The sequence below is a fragment of the Prosopis cineraria genome, unplaced genomic scaffold (genome assembly GCF_029017545.1).
Source record: "Prosopis cineraria cultivar Desert tree isolate PC_DT_omini unplaced genomic scaffold, ASM2901754v1 PC1, whole genome shotgun sequence".
NCBI lineage: Eukaryota > Viridiplantae > Streptophyta > Magnoliopsida > Fabales > Fabaceae > Prosopis > Prosopis cineraria.
In genome coordinates, this window is record NW_026555332.1 from 40,874,459 (window position 1) to 40,891,541 (window position 17,083).

The 17,083-nt window shown below is 35.9% G+C and overlaps 1 protein-coding gene across 1 annotated transcript; it reads left to right on the forward strand.

Moving 5' to 3' along the window:
- The first annotated feature begins 6,261 nt into the window (after positions 1-6,261).
- LOC129292412 (auxin-responsive protein IAA27-like) lies at positions 6,262-8,896 on the forward strand. Its single transcript, XM_054929970.1, has 5 exons — positions 6,262-6,852; positions 7,385-7,608; positions 7,968-8,109; positions 8,357-8,418; positions 8,534-8,896. Exons 1-5 carry the CDS (start codon positions 6,434-6,436, stop codon positions 8,569-8,571), a joined length of 885 nt encoding a protein of 294 aa, XP_054785945.1. The 5' UTR covers positions 6,262-6,433; the 3' UTR covers positions 8,572-8,896.
- The last annotated feature ends 8,187 nt before the right edge of the window (positions 8,897-17,083 follow it).

The following is a 17,083-nucleotide window of genomic DNA, read 5'->3' on the forward strand; positions in this document are numbered from 1 at the left end:
CTGGCATTTTTCAGACTGAAGGGCATAACCACACATTCTAAAGTTCCAATGGAGCCTGGACACCTGAAAGCAGTCTTGTGAATGTCTTATTTTATGATAAATATTTGATTTTATCCAGAGAAGTAATCCATAAATGACAATAAAGTATTTCTAGCCCCAGCATCTATTAACCTGTCTACAATAGGCATTGCATACACGTCTTTAGGTATGGCCGTGTTTATGTTTTAGAAATTTATACAAACTCGTAGTGTCCTGTTCTTCTTGATCACTAGGACTATGTTTGAGAGCCACTAAGTATACCTGCAGGGCTGTATGAATCTGGCCCGTAGGAGGCGTTTAATCTTCTCCTTTACTCGTAACTCTACTTCTACTAATATTCTTCGGGCGGGCTGTTGGTGCGGTCTATAGTTTGGCTTTATAGGAAGCCTATATTTGACTAGCCCTGGCATTTCATTATAGTCCCAGGCAAAGTAGTCTTTGAATTCCAGCAATGTTAGCTTGATGGCATCCTTTTGTTCTTTATCTAGTAATGAGTTAATGAATGTGATCCTTGGCTCTTCTGGGGATCCGAGGTTTACTTTTTCTAGTGGATCCTGGACCTCAAGGGTTATGTCTTCGAATTTTAGAGGTGTAGGGTCTTGCTTGTGCAGTTGTGCTATCTTCTAGGTCTCATTTTCATATACAACTTTAGTCCCATAGACCTCAGATCCGTAGTCTTCTAGTTTTTCTTATATATTGTGCAACCATAGCTTTTGAATGGCTGTGGTTGCTATGGCCTTTTCGCTATTTATTTTAACCATCAACCAGTTTTATGATGGGCTCGTGCCTCTGTGAGGTTAGAGGCACTATAGTATCTGTTGTTGTTCTGCATGAAAGGATTCCTTAAGCCTTTTGAAATGTGAACGGGCTCACATTGGCTTCGTAATACCTCGCATCCATGAAGTAAGTGGTTTCTATGAATGGCTTGTTTTCGACTCAAACTACTTCTACCTCCTCTCCTTTCTACATAAGGAGCATCTGGTGCAGTAAAGAGGGTGCGCATTCATTAGCATGGATCCAATCCTGACCTAGGAGGGTCAAGTATTATGCTACGGTGTTGATCACAAAAAAGGCCTTCAGTGACGACTTGGTCCCGACATCAACCTGTAATGGTAGAACGTGAGGACCTTAGATATGGTCCTAGTAAATCCTATAACTGATACCTTGATCATCATCAGATCATGCTCCTCTCACCCTATCTCGATCATCATGTAAGCTGGCAGAATGTTCACTATCGAGCCATTGTCAATGAGGACTCTAGTCATTGGTCTCCCATCAAAATATGCCTTGATATATAAAGGTTTCAGGTGCTGAGTCATTTTCACACTGGGATTCTTTAGAACAACCGACTTTGATTTTCCTTCTATTGCTTGTAAAGTAATTTAGCAGACTGGCTCTACAATCTCTTCTTTCTGTGCTTGTGTGCTTATAGGCTCGTATTCTTCTTCTTCTCTTAACTCCATTGGGCAGTACTGATATAGGCTTGTCTGTGTCAGCCCCAAGGAGTTCTACTTTTGCTGGCCCTGGGTATTGCCAGTGGTGGACTAAAATTGAGAAGGTAATGTTAATGAGACCATTCAGCAAAGGTTAAGCGATATCTCTCCAATGTGAATGGTCCCATTTTTCTAACTTTTGGCCTCACTTCCTTTATCATGATCCTCGATGGACTTTCTTCTGAACTTGTTAGTCTCCTGTTGAATGTTGAGGCTATCCTGTATTTTAGTTTTTTACTGTTCAAGATACCTCTGTGTAGCTCATTTTCATTGAAGACATCACTTCTAGGTTCTTGTCAAGGCAGTTGGGAACTTTTTGTACCTCACCACTCTCCATTTCAAAAACGACACGTTGCCAGGCGGTGTAACGAACCTACCCAGCCCTGAGCGGCTTTTGGTTTTGAAAGAAGTTTTGTGCTATTTTTTAATAGTGTTAACGATAGTAATGGTAGGCTGTCAGGGCCTACATCCCAGCCCATTAGTGTCCCCGTGAATGGTTCGCCTAATCCAGGGGGTGCTGAGTACTTTACAAAGAAGTCAAATTTGCCAGATGGTTCCCCTAAGCGATCCCAGACCACCTTGGATCTATCTAATTCTGTCATCACTAATCCCCTTAGGCCAACATCCCATCCTGAGGGTTGTTTGCCATTTTTCTTCCTTTTATGATGGCTGTCTCCGTTCTGGGTTTCCCCCAAGCGTTCCCAAACTATTTAGAGCCATCCGAACTTTTCATGTGCCTCCGGGCCTATGTCCCATTTAGAAGACCTGTTCTTACTGGACTAGATCGTAGGCTTCTCCAGGCGGTCTAATACTATTTTAGAGTTTCCTTAAGTTACTTCACCTCTGTTCCAGACGTTCCAAGGTCTTCCATCCTTCTACTAACCATCTCTTTTCTTAAGCTGTCGTTTGCCACAAGTTATCTCCACGATGTTGACCATAATGAATAGGAGAAACAAGTCCTCGTCTACCACCATGGATTCTTCCCTAGGGAATTTCAGAACTCCCTTATTGATCTGGTCCTTGATGATGTTCTTGAATCCCCAACATGCCTTGGTACTGTGACTCAATGAGTGATGATACTTATAGTATTCCTTCCCTCTCTGTTCTTCCTTCGAAGGAATCTTATGATTCATAGGCAGGGAGATGAAGTTTTCCTTGAGGAGAAAATAAAAAATTTCCTCTGTTTTAGTAGTATCAAAGGTGTACTGGACTGCGTTCGGTCTTTTAGCTAGTTCTCTGACCTTCTTAACCAGAGCCAAGCATGTGTAGTTACCAACATTCTTCAGTTCTACCACCACTACATCTAGGTCCCCAAAATAAGTCCCAGTTGTAGTCCATCGACGATGGTCCTCTTCCTTAAGTAGTTCCTCATAAACCTACATTTTGGCCACGAGTTCATAGAAATCTTGAAATTCCATCCTTTGGAATTTCTTTGGAGTTCTATATCCAGTTCTGCTTGTGCTAGCTTGACAAATTCAGTTTTTGGAAGTGACACATGGCACTTGCTCGTTAAACGTTTGAACCTCACCAAGTATTGGTCTACTGTCTCTCCAGCCCGTTGTGTGAGCTTGTAAAGTTCTGCTATGCTAACTTCTAGCTCTACTTTATAGAACTGGATGTGGAACTTCTGCTCTATTTCCATTTAGCTAATGATTGAGTTGCGAGGTAGCGACATATACCATGTAAACACCGGGCCCGTGAGAGTATTCAAGAACAATCTCAAGTTCAAGTTAGTAAAGTTCTAATAATTAGCAATCTTGCTGTACTAGATTGTGAACCTCTCAATGTGTTCCAGGGTTGACTGTGTCCCATCTCCTGAGAACAATGTGAAGTCAGGGATTCTGTACCCCCAAGAGTATAGGTTGTCCTTGTTTATATACTTCGGATAAGGTTTTGAGAAGGTGGGGCGACTGATTGGCTTTAGCCTTAGTCCATATATCTCTTAAATGGCGTCCCTCAGGGCCTCCATGTTCACCAATTGGTTCTGAGGCTATACCGAACGTTCCAAGATTACCGCTATGCCCTTCGGGCAACTCGTGCCAGGATCCTATAGATAATACGAAGGATTAATTAAAGGATGAGTGTGTGCAAATACTTGGTGGTTAGGGATGTCTCTATAAGTGTGCGACCCCGATGGCTAGCACCTATATTGACTCCAGCTTGCTGCTCCCCAAGTAGCCCTACACTCAAGCTTGCTTCCAGATGGGTGCCTCTTAATGATGTGGCTATATTTTTCATTCCTTCATACAGAGCCTGCATCATGATCTGCTATCGTTCTTTCTCCCTACGTTCTGATGTTTCCAGGGATATTGCAAAGAACCATTGGTTCTCCTCCAGCTGCTTATCCATCTGGTCTTGAATTCCCCGTAGCACTTCTGCCACAAGTCTATTGGATATGATCAGTGGGTTGGGTTTGCCAATTCCTGACTTTGAGTCAGGGCTCGTGCTGCTACTACCTATTATCACCGGCACTACGTGCTCATGATGTTCAACTGCTCTAGCATCAGGTGATAAGTGTTCTGATCCTGCATGCGCAGAGATTCCTTCTGGTTTGTAAGAACCAGCACATGTTTCATCAATCATTTTGTCTTTTTGCGTCCTTGCCATCTTTGTTACACAGGTCCCACCGGGCGTGCCACAAATTGTTCGTGGTTGAATAATAAATATCAGGCGTGCTAAAGACATTGAGTCTCAATAGAGAACAAAAAGGATTCCGAATTCCTTTATTATAGTTCGTTCCGATGTAAAAAAATAGAAGGCTTTGGTAAAATAAGTGTGTAATTTGATTGAAGTGTAGAAAATTATAGACTAAAAACTAAAAACTAAAAAAAGGCTATCGAATGTAAAATATGCAAGTCTTAATCGAGTTTTGACTAGCTTTCTTTGTTTTTCTTCTTCCTATTTATAGTATCGAATAGCAGAAGCTTTTTCTTTGAGACTTAGCACCTTCTACTGAAGAATTAGGAATCCTGCGAAACTTATGGCACGGTCTCTCCATTTTGATAAACAGCCCGTTTTACCGAACTTGGGCGTAGACTTCAGCATTACTTAGAATTGTGTCTTCGTGCCAACGATATGATATTTAAAGCTGACGGAATTTCGGCATGTTTATTTGTTGTGGACTTTATTACGAGGCCGACCTCTTTTGTTTATATTCGGTCTAACATTTCGATTACTCAGCCCAACTTGATTTCATGGCTTATTTAAGTGACATTTTATATTTAACTCAAACAATTATATAATAATATACATGTAAATAGGTTGGTTTATAAAACTCATAAGTTAGGCCTTATAAAAATATATTATAACTAAATCTAATTAAAAGTCTAAACCCGATAGACTTATGTAATAGGTCTAGCCAATCCGTTAGCTTTTGATGGGAATCTGGTCTACTTTCACCTTTGCCTGTCCTCTAAAATGAGAAAATGTGTCTCTAAGGATACGACATACAAGTGCCACTGTGGGTATAACGCATTGACTTATACAAAGCTACTCACACAAGCTCTCCCACGGGATTGATTGATTAAGGAGCCACGTACTTTCGTGCATGATAAACGATCTTGACGTTAAATATTTGTCACAATTTATCAATTTTACCTTCCATTAAATTAAATTTTAATAGAATAAAATATATTATTAATATATATATTTGTTTATTTAATATTCTTATAATATATATATATATATATTAGGAACAAAGTTAAAAAATTATTAATTCTTTATATAATTTAAGTTAATAGTGATTTATAAATAAAATTGAAGGGAAGGGATTAGTGATTAATATTTTTTTCAAAAATAGCCTCCTAAAAAAGTGTATTTAATTAATTTAGAAACAAATTGTGAGAATTAAAAAAAGCATAATTAAAAAATTACTTAATTTTAATTGTGGTTGAATTAATTATAAGATGAAGTGAGAGTGTTAGCTGCTTTTTTCCTTTTCCTCTGACTCATTTTAACTGACACTGGTGCAGATTTCTGGAAATTCCACAGGCACAGTTATTCAAACAAGGCATCTCGTGCACACAGGCATAGTCAGTTTTGTTTCATTTCACCTGCAAATCATTTTTGTCTTTATTTTCTTTTCACTTTTATCAGCCCGTTTTCTCTGTTTGTCTTGGACATTGGATTCATTCTCATTTCTCTCTCAACAACCCAACTTTCCCTTCTCCGTTCTCAACAATTTTCCTGGAAAAATTAACTCTGCGGCGTTCTTGTTGCAGCTTGTGAGATCTTCGAAATTCGATCAACCTGTGGCCTTTTCAGTGACAGTTTTAGATCCTCTCCTTCCTCTGTTCCTTTTTGTTTTTCCCTGTTCCGTCATCTCTGTTGCCCTTCCTCGTCCTTTCGCGCCAATTACTTTGTAACAAATAACCGGTTCCTCTAATTCATTTGTAATCTTAAAAATCAACTATTTGTCAATCCCTTGTATTTTAAGGATTTCATTGTACAAGTAAGAAAATACCAACATCGAAAAAAAAAAAAGAATGAATATAGAGAGAGCTTGCCGGGGACTTTCTGTGACTTGCCGGCTTGGTTGCCTACAAAAAGATTCATAATTTTTTAAAAAAACATAAGCACAGTCCTCAAGGAATTTAAAACGAAGAATAAAGCGAAAAACTAATTTAACATTATTCCCTTTGCAAATTACAAGCTTGATAATATTCCCTTTCTTTTTCTTAATATATCAATTCCTCTTTTTCTCAATAGGTGCACGGAGTTTATATAGGAACACAACAGAATCTAAAGGCTCAGGAAAACTTCTGTTCATCAACATATCTTTCTTCCACTGTTAAATTCTGTTTCTTCAATCTCCATTTCACATACTTTCTCTCTCTCTCTCATCTCTTCTTCTTCTCTCCCATTTCGTGGTTTCCCATAATCATCTCACCAGCCGAGGTTTGATGTCTCTGCCAAAGGAGCAGGACTATGTAGGCTTGACAGAGCTTCCTTCAATGGAAAAAGGATCAGACAAGTTTTCTCAGAGAAACACCAGTGGCTTGAACCTCAAGGCCACTGAGCTACGACTTGGACTACCTGGGTCCGAGTCACCGGAGAGGGACGGTGCCGGGAAGAGTGCGGCGATGTGTGGGGCCAACAGGGGTTTCTCAGACACCATTAATGGTGGTTCTGGGAAGTGGGCTATGTCAGGCAACGGAGGATCTGATATGGGTTTGGGCAAAGAGGGCGGTTTGTTCTCTCCCAGGGGTGGCGCCAACCCACAACCATGTTTAGGTGCTTCCCTTGCCAAAGACAGCGTCCCAAACTCACCAAAGACATTGTTGCAGGAGAAGAAGCCCCAGATATCTGCTCTTCCTCCAAAGTAATAATTACCATCTTCTTCTGATTTTTCATCCTTGTTCTTTTTCCTTATCGTTGTGTTTCATTATTGTTCTGTCCATAGTGCTTGTTGATGTTTCTGTCAACTCGTTATAATATGTTGGATGCTACACAAAGCTCCATGTAAAATGAAGGGAGAAGAACTTTCCATGGGAAATATATTATCACTCCTCAGTTTATCCTTGTTTAAGAGAAGCTGTTGCTTGTTTAAACTTTAGAGGTTATTCTTTCTGTATTAATCATTCATGGGCTGGTGTTTCTCGTTTCATCCATTTCCTTCTACGCTTTGGTTTTGTATGATTTCTTGCTGCATATGATTCCGGCGGATTAAACTCCTCCAAAAATTTCCCCTGATGCTTCTGTATATTGTCCCTTGTGTTCTTCGACTCTAACTCGAGCACAAGGATTAGTGTCTGTTTTAGCTAAATTTACAATCTCTGCCTCTAGTAAGAAAGCTTGTGTTTTTCCAAGCATGTTATGATTAAAGCGTGATCTGTTCTTCTTATGTGAATCAGGGAGCAAGTTGTGGGGTGGCCACCAATCAGATCCTTCAGGAAGAATTCGATGACATCTAATCCCCAGAAGAACGCTGATGATGCAGAAGCCAAGTCTGGATGTCTTTTTGTCAAAGTAAGCATGGATGGAGCCCCCTACTTGCGGAAAGTGGATCTCAAAAACTTTGGTAGTTATCGCCAACTTTCTTCAGCACTCGAAAAGATGTTCAGATGTTTTACGATCAGTGAGTTTCTGTCTACTTCCAACTCATTCGTTACTTACCAGTACCTGCAGTTTTTGAAATCATGTGATTTAGATGACAGATGAAGAATTTGTACTGTATATGGTAACTGGTAAGTGAATCAGGATCAAGAGTCTCGCAAAAGCAAATATGTTGGAAACATAGATGAACAATAAAAAGTCCCCTTTTACTCAGGAAAAACACATAATTTACCCATTTAAACTTTGATAGTAGAGATTTTACCATATTGATGACATGAGTTACTGTACAATTTTAGTCTATTCCTTCATCTTTACTGCTTTTTGCATGTATGTGGTGTTACAGATTCTGATGGTGTTCTTTTTTATGCATGACACGTTCAGCTCAGTGTGGATCTCATGGAATTTCGAGTCATGATAATTTGAGTGAAAGTAGGTTGAAGGATCTTCTTCATGGTTCAGAATATGTGCTCACATACGAAGACAAGGACGGTGATTGGATGCTAGTTGGTGATGTACCCTGGGAGTAAGTGCTTTCCATGCTTCATAGCGTCTAAATTTGGTTTCCGTCAGATTCTCCAAAGAATGTCAATTTCGATTTGTTCCATGTTTTACTGCATAGATTATTAGCTGTGTTTGTTGACTGGTTTTAAGATAAATGACTCTGCTACTGATGTAGTACAATCAGGCCTTGCTTTTGTTTCAGTATGAACAAAGATCAAGTTGATGAGCGCATTTCTCTTCCTGATATTATCCCTTTGCCCTTGTTTCAGGATGTTCACTGCCTCTTGCAAGAGATTGAGGATAATGAAGAGTTCTGAAGCAATTGGCCTAGGTAACCTTGTCAATTAGCTTCATTATATCTAATTTCGCAATTAAAAAGAATAAAAATCATATTTTTCAGTAGGACTTGTCCCAGATCTTACTCACATGTTTGTTATTTGTTGCAGCACCAAGAGCAATGGAGAAGTGCAAAAGCCGAAACTAGGGCAATGCTACAACTGATGATACATATATTGGAGCATATACACAAGAGGTGGCTTTCTTCCCTGTTTATGTATAATTATCGCAATCCTGCTAATGGGAATTCCGCGTGTTATAGACTTGTTAGCAGACAAGACATTTAGTAGAAGGTTTTAAAATTTCTAACGCTTGTTGAATCGTCCTTGTCTGAGACCTGTTAAGGCTAAAGAGTTATATTTGTATGTAAATTTCATATTTATGCAGCAACTTATTGTCTCTAGTGCTGTAAAAGCCAGTGAATGTAAGCGATCATTTTGTTATCTATAGAATGAAGGAACAGATTAAACCGAGCTGAGCATTCACTTATGGATAGGATTAACAGAGCGCACAAATAATTGTGTGGATCATGATGATCCGATATGATTGAAGCCAAGAAAGAAGATAGGGTTTGTGAGATGTGAACTGAATGTGTCTGGTAATGGAAACTGTGTTGACAAATACAAGGAGGGAATGGTGGTTAGGGGACATGTCTTGTCGTGGCAAATGTGCCTCTTCTGCCTCCTGCTCCTCCTCTTCCTCTGTACATGAAGTTAAGATCAATCACATGGCTCACCGGAGTTGACTGATCATCCAATGCCTCTGTAAGTCTTCACAGAAACGAATACGTAACACCTGGTTAATTAGCTCACCAAGCTAATTGAGATAATTTCAACGCTACTATTTATAATAATCCACCACATGATGGAGAGACTTGTTATTAGCCTATCTATGTGACATGGTTTCAATATATTTGTGCACTACTTTACTGTGATCTCTATTCCAAAAAAAAAAAAAGGCTTCTGTGAGCTTCATATCGAAATTGTCCTTTGAAGAAATCATCAACTTATAAAAAGTAGTTTGCGTGCGCGCCTCGTGTTCATTCATTATAGGGGTTGGCTCTGAATTCTGATTGAATTCATACGTCAGTAATTTACATTATATATAAATATATATAAGGCTCTTGGAAGCAACAACGGCGTGTTGCAAGTGATCGGCGGGAGTCACGGTGGAGGATCAACGGAGCTAACTTGGAAGATGCATAAAAAATAAAAAATGACGTCAGAGAATGAAGGGCTGAAGGCATTGATTGGTTTGGATATTGTTATGAATGCATTGTTTTTTGTTTTTGGCATTTAGTTTTGCTTCCTCTGTTGACTGTACGAGATTGTGTGAAGTGAGAGGTAAATTTGAAACCTTCAAGTGCCTTTGGATTTCATCAACCGATGCGCATCTGTCAGATTTTAGTTTGTTTTATTATTTTATTTTTATTTTTTTAAAAAAAAAAGGTGAAATACGACATGAACATCATCTTTCCATTTCCTTGTCAGAAGTTCGAAAATGAATAGGACGCCAAGTTGCTCGCCAGTATTCAGCAATAGCTTGAGCTTGTTTTTGCTTCTTAGTTTACTATCATCGATCTCACATCGGGAGTATCACAAATTAAATGGGAGTTATAAGCTTAAAGGGCTCTCTCACATAGTATGTTAGACTTTTCAGGATGTTTATCCCTTTAAACTTGTGTTCACTAGTGTAATTTCCCATGCTAGTTTCTTGAAAAATTCTCCTACCTGTATTTTCCTATCTTATCTTCAAAATTCAAATCATTGGTATGCCTTTATATATGGAGTAAAATATATTGACTCTCTTTCTGTTTTACCTTAATTACAAGCATATCTCTTTTATTTTTATAACTTATACAAAACCCATCTTAAAATCAAATTTATTTAATAAAAAAATGAAAATTTATATACCACATACGTGATCACTTGATTCACTTCTATTTTTTATACTCCAATCCCATTCATTTAACCATTAATAACCATTCAATCACATTTTTTTACTAAAATAAAAAAATACACATCTTTAACATGAATATTGTTTAAGAGTTATTTAAGTTTTCAAACGATAATTATAATGCAATGTTCAATTTTTTACCTTATTTTTAATTTTTAGTTATATCAACTTATTTATATATTAATTTTTAAAACTTCAAATATATTAGTTGAAAAATAATATTTCAAACATATATGGATAAAAAATCAATGAACTAGAAAAATTTTTGGCCAAAAAATCATGAAATAGGAATTTAAGATAACAAAAGATAAATTAATGAATATAATTTATATTTATTTTAATATAATTTATGCTTATTGATTTTGATATTTTGTAAAACATTTACTTAAATAAAACCATAAAATTCTTTTAACAAAAGTCGTCCTCTCCCCCTGCCACCACGTGGTCTATTTCCCAAATTTCATGTGGAACAAAACATAGCTAGCCCAGGGCGTATACAAATTTTGACATGTAAAATGCTTTCCTTAATTCCCTACTCGACCAGAGCCAGCTCTTAATAAGATTTCATAATCCATCATCGAATCCATTGTTTCCTGAGGTTAAACAACTTAATATATTTAGAAGATGAATGTGAATCTGAATTTTGCACTGTCTGGGTCAGATTTGTTTTATTGGGTTTGTAGCAGCTTCATCACCAATAACAATCTCGTTCACGAACTAGGATTTTGAAACAACTTGTGTATGTGATTTTATTGTACTCGAAGTGTTGCGCAACGTCCATGGCACCTTCTCTGCACCTTGCGAGAAGTTTCTAGAATGAATCCGAATTTTCTAGCACTATTTGGGTCTCATCCCAGAAAATGGGGCTCACTCTATTGGGCTCCTGCCCATGTTGAGAAAAGGTACACATTAATGATGGGCCTTCCTTATGGTTGAGAAAGTCAACGACCCATCTAAATGTTCTATGCTAAAACCTGGAGAAAATCTTTCAGGGGGTTGAAAATTTCAGGAAAAACATAATAATTGATTCTTGTAGTTTTAACATATTTTAATATAGGTTTTTATATTTTTTTTCTTCTTTGCTTCGAGTCTTTTTAGTTTATCCCACCACAGCATTGGTTCTCTATATTTTTAAGTATGTACCAAAAAATAAAAAATTATGAGCTAACTCTAATAATGTTAAATATATTAACATGTGATTAAGGCTGTTAATTTATGTTAAGGTGAAATTATGACTCAACAGTTAAAAACATAAAATGTGAAATAAAAATGGGTGGACAATATTATTAATCTATTGAATTATAACTTCACCTTGACACAGATTAATGACATTCATCACGTGTCAATATATTTAATACTATTATTGTCATTTCATTGTCTTTTTGAGAATATTCAAAAATAGATGTACTAGTGTTACAAATGGGATAAACTAGATGGATCTAGAGAAACCATAAAAAACTATAAAGACTTTTACCAAAATACATTAAAACTATAGAGATTAATAATTATGTTTTTTTCCAAAATTTAAACCTACAAAATATTAGTAATGGAGCTTTTTTTTTTACACTCAAAAAAGGGGTCTTGTTAAAGAAATAAAAAAATTGAGGGGCCTATATAGTCAATTTCTAACAATGGGGGAAGACAAAACTCTCTATGTTAATGTTTTTTTTTAAAAAAACCAATTTGGCCAAATTTGAAATCCTCTCGCTTGGTCTTCATATTTTTAACCAACTTATTAGGGATAGAGGATGCACTAGGTAATGAAGTTTAAAAATCGTTCATGTGCCAAGAACAAATTTTTTTTTTCACTTTTGTTAGCATTTCGAGTATATATTGAAGAAACCGTATATGGTGTTATTAACTTTGTAAATTGTTCAAAGTAAGAACAATTTTAGGTGTAGTATTTTGAAAAAAATTTCCCACAAGATAGCATCTTGATATTTTTTTTATTATTGTTTATAGGATCTTTGTAAAAAAACCCCATCAAATTAAATCACAATGAACATCAAGGATAGATACAATCAAGGTGATTGTTGGCGCCGATAAATAAAATTATAGCTTGAGTCATGCCTGAGAATATTATTTTTAAAAGTTATTCCATCACATCATACAAGTTGATCAAGCGACAACTCAAAATTAAATAGATTCTTTTTGCAAAATGAATACGGACATAAAATAACAAAAATTCCTAGAATAAACTAAAGCAATACCAACACTGATGAAACAATAGGATATAGGAGGAGAGAAAATCAATCTTAGAGGTTCATCCAGTACATGTGGCAAGTACAACTTTTTATAAGCAGATATATTAATAATTGGGCAACAAAAACACATTAAAAACAATTTAAAAGAGTTTCATATAATAATGGAGTTTAATATATAGGTTACAACATGGATTGATTTAAATAGTAATTAACATTATTAATTTATAATAGTTTGTTTTAAAATACCCATTAATATTTTATAATATCCAACAGTATGGCTGCCCCATGTTACAATTTTTTTGTTTTTCCCCTTCCAAAAACTGATATAACAATTCCTCGTGGATCCGTCACTGCTTAACATATCTCTATGAAACATTGCAAATACTAAATATGTTTCAAGTAAGATCAAGCAAAGCCTTTAAATATTTTTCTCACAGCTTCAAATGAGTCGCCGTCATTGGTGAATCTTAAAGGAGATGCCAAAATAAAAAATAAAAAGACAAAAAAGCAACAAGTTATTGTGGTCGATAGCATAAGCATGTTATATATATAATTTGTGGAAAGTCAAAAGCACCTGAGATACTTCGTTCAAAAAAAAAAAAAAGCACCTGAGATACTTAAAAGGAGCTGTTTGAATAGGTTAGATACATGTAAACCATAGCTTTGGCTATACCAGCATGTGGTAATTAAGAGTTCTGCTGATTGAAATTTCTTTATGATCGATCAACAACCTTCCAGTTCCACCACTATCTTTTACACATTGCCTAATTAATTTACTTCCTATTCGCACGTTTATTTTTACACAGCCATATGGTTAATTAATCTAAAACATTCTCACCCAAATCACCCCCCCCTTTTTTGTTGAATAATAGCATGTCTGGATAGCCAACTTTCCACTTGGATCTTTTCTCCGATTAAAACCAAGCCCATTAATTTTAACTCAAAATTGATATAGTTTTATTTATTTTAAAACGTTGATCCAATCCTCTACATTTTAGAAACTAAAATCATAAAGAATAAAGTTGTTATAAAAATAACTTAGCGATAGATGTTTTAATTAAATGGCTAAAATTATAGGAATTAAATTGCATTAAGGTAAAGTTCAGAGATTAAATAAGTTACAACTGTGTCAAATTATAAAGATTAAGTTGTCCAAAATCAAAGTTAAAAAGACTAAATTACAATCAAATTAAAAATACAGAGCAAAGAATTAATTATTTTTCTTGTATATATTAACAAGGTCAGTGTGTTCACCGGTGGAGTAATATGAACGGTTTGGGGCAGGTGATTGAGAAATGCAAAGCCGACGGAGGCACAAGTTGGTGATCGAAGAAGACGTACAGGTCCACCAGTTTCAAATATTGGAAATGCACTCCACATCATGAAATTCTCAGAAAGGAGTTTAACACACACAAACTAATTAATTTACGAGTCCAAAGTTGTTAAACCAGACTTATACATGCACAAGAACTTCCAGAGATAGATGCAAAGCAAGGAATGGAAGGGCACATGCATGCATGGAAGCTAAGTGTATGGTTGGTATTGAATGTTGAGATAATGGATATATATATATTGGATACACTATTAACATTGGTAGTGGCATTATAATAAGAAAACGAACAAACGAAGAGAGTGTAATGAATAAGGGGTGGCATGTGTGGAACTGGAGGCATAATCATGGATTAGGTTGAACTTAAATTAACAAAGCGAGATCAGCACCAAGTATGTTTATTTAAACACTACTTTATGGGGGTGGCAGGCAAATTCCTCTCCTTCTCTGTTTAAAATACGGCCAAATTAATGCCCCATGCTTCACGACACGTGAAAACCCACCACTATATACGTCATTCGTGACGTCACCTTCAATATTCAATGTTTTCATGTTCTTGTTTTTCCAAACTGTATCATGCAATCAACTTTTACTCCTCCCGCCGTGCTTGAAGAGTTAAAAAAAAAAAAAAGTCGATCCTGACGAACTGTTTATTTAAACTCGTTTAAATAAAAATTTGAACTTAAAAATTTAATACTTTTTAGAATAAATAATCGTGCTTCGAAGCTCAATACTTTTAAGCCATAAAAAAAAGAACTCGGGTCCAGACGACCTATCAAGCCTGTTTAATTTTTTTTTTGTTTTTATGTTGGATTTTGGAAAATGACCGAATTGGAGTTAGACTTTCAGCCTCCAAAGAAACCCTATGCAACATACTCGTACTCGATCTCTCACTCTTAAACCTGTCTCCCTCTCAATCTTTCATCTTATCTCAGCGCCTCCTATCATCTTTCAGCCTCTCAGTCTGAATCTCAGTCTCAAGCTTCTCTCTACGGCCGTCACAATCTCGCTTCTTGCCTCTCAATGTCATTCTCAAGCTCGTCTCTGTTGCAATCACAGTCTCACCTCTTACCTCTCAACCACAGTCTCAATCTTGAGCTTGTCTCCACCACAGTCACAGTCTTGCCTCTCGCATCTCAGTCTTGCCTCTTATTTGGAAGAAGCTTCCCTTGATGGTCACCAGTTTTCAAAGCTAGATGTCTTGCATTGGTGGAAAACTAATCAATAAAGATTTCATAATCTTTTAAGGATAGCATGCGATATTTTAAGTATTCTGATCACTACTGTAGCTAGTGAATCGATTTTTAGCATTGGCTCTTGTGTTCTAACAAAGTATTGTTGTCGACTCCTTCTAGATAATGTGTAAGCATTGATTTATACTTGCAATTAGTTGAACGGTTTTGTGCCATTTTATGGTAATTTTTATATTTTATCTTGTGATATGTATGGATATACATTTGAAAATGACATGATTTGATTAATATTTATTGTAGGTGATGAAGAAGTCGTAAAGATAGTTGATGTTAAGCCTCCGCCTCCATCTTCAACAAGTGAACCTGCCTTTGAGAGTTCTAACATTTTATTTGTGGATGATGATGAGGGAGATCTTGATTAGCATTGATGATAACTTTTGCCTTTATCTTATTTGGATTTGTAAATCTTGAGTTTATTTTGTAGATTATGTGAGAATTTGGTTTAATGTATCTTGAATTTTAGAATATTCTAGGTAAATTAAAATGTTAAATTTTATTTTATTTTATCTTTTGTAAATAGGCTTACGGGCTCAGCCCTTAACCCTTTAAATAAGAGTTGGATCTCAACTTTTGGGTGAAATTAGAGTAACTGAGATTTCAGACTTAGGCCCATAAGAGTTGAGCCTATATAAGCCAGGCCCACCTGTTTCCCGACTTTACCCGCTTGTTCAGGATTTTAAAAATTAATTTTAAAATTGAAGTTCGCACTGTTTTTTTTTTTTTGGGAGTTTCGAGCAAAAATAAACAGAGGAAAACTTTGAACGAAAATGAGCCGCTTAAACATTAGACTGTAGTATTTTATTTTATTTTTTTAAATTGCATATGATTCGAAAATTTCTAGCAGAATATTCATCTTTCCAGTGCAGGACGCACGTGCTGGACCTAGCATGCATGTTATCCAAAAAAGTGAGAAGGATAAAAGGAAAAGAAACTGTTATTGACTGATACTATCATTTTTTAAAAAACATTATAATTTTTGGGTTTAAAAAAAAAAAAAACTTGAGCCCCAATCATTTTATATTTGGACTTCTATAAAACAGGCTTATTCTTTTTTATTGGACTTCTTTCATAGATTCTCTATGTTTTTAAAAAAAAAATAGAAGAAGAAGAAGACGGGCTTAATTATTTGACTAAGTAGACTTTTCAATGTCCATCATTGGTGATCGGGTCTAATTATATATACATTCGCCTAGCAAAACGTTGCTGATTAAACAAATCTTAATCATTGTATTGATGTCGTCCCCTCTTGCACGCACCCACGTAGTTGTCATTTGATATATGCAACAACAGAGAAAAGGATAAAATCTAAGCACCTAAGACTTTCTTAATTATGTTTGTCATCAGAGGTGAGTTTTTTTTTTTTGGTGGGACAGAAGCCAAAAATCTTGGGCTCAGCGTTATTCATGAACTAATAAATGTTTCATACATATTTAAATATAATATTTAATCAACAAGGGTTGGCTACTATAATGGAAAGGATTATGACCATTTATCAATCAGGTAGCAACATATATATGACACTTGTAAATAATGCAAGTTGCATGAAAATTCATAAATTTAAAAAATTAAACTTACAAAGCAAGGGTTCTTGCCCCGCTGGCATCATATGCCTCTTGCATACCTCTTAGGAAAAAAAATTATAATTTTTATTTATAAAATAGTTTAAAATGGATTTTGGCCCCTACCATTCTTTATTTCTCTTCAATTTGGCCCCCCAACCATTCTAGGTCCGTCCTTGATTTTATTCATTCAATATTATATGACACTTTTGATCAAATTACAATTTTGATAAATTAGTTAAATACTTTAAAGTTACACATTTTTTTCAATATTTACATTTGATTATTTAATAACGTGTCTTAATTAAAAAACTTTATTAACCACATCCTTAATTAAGGGTATTGTTTTTTTAAAAAA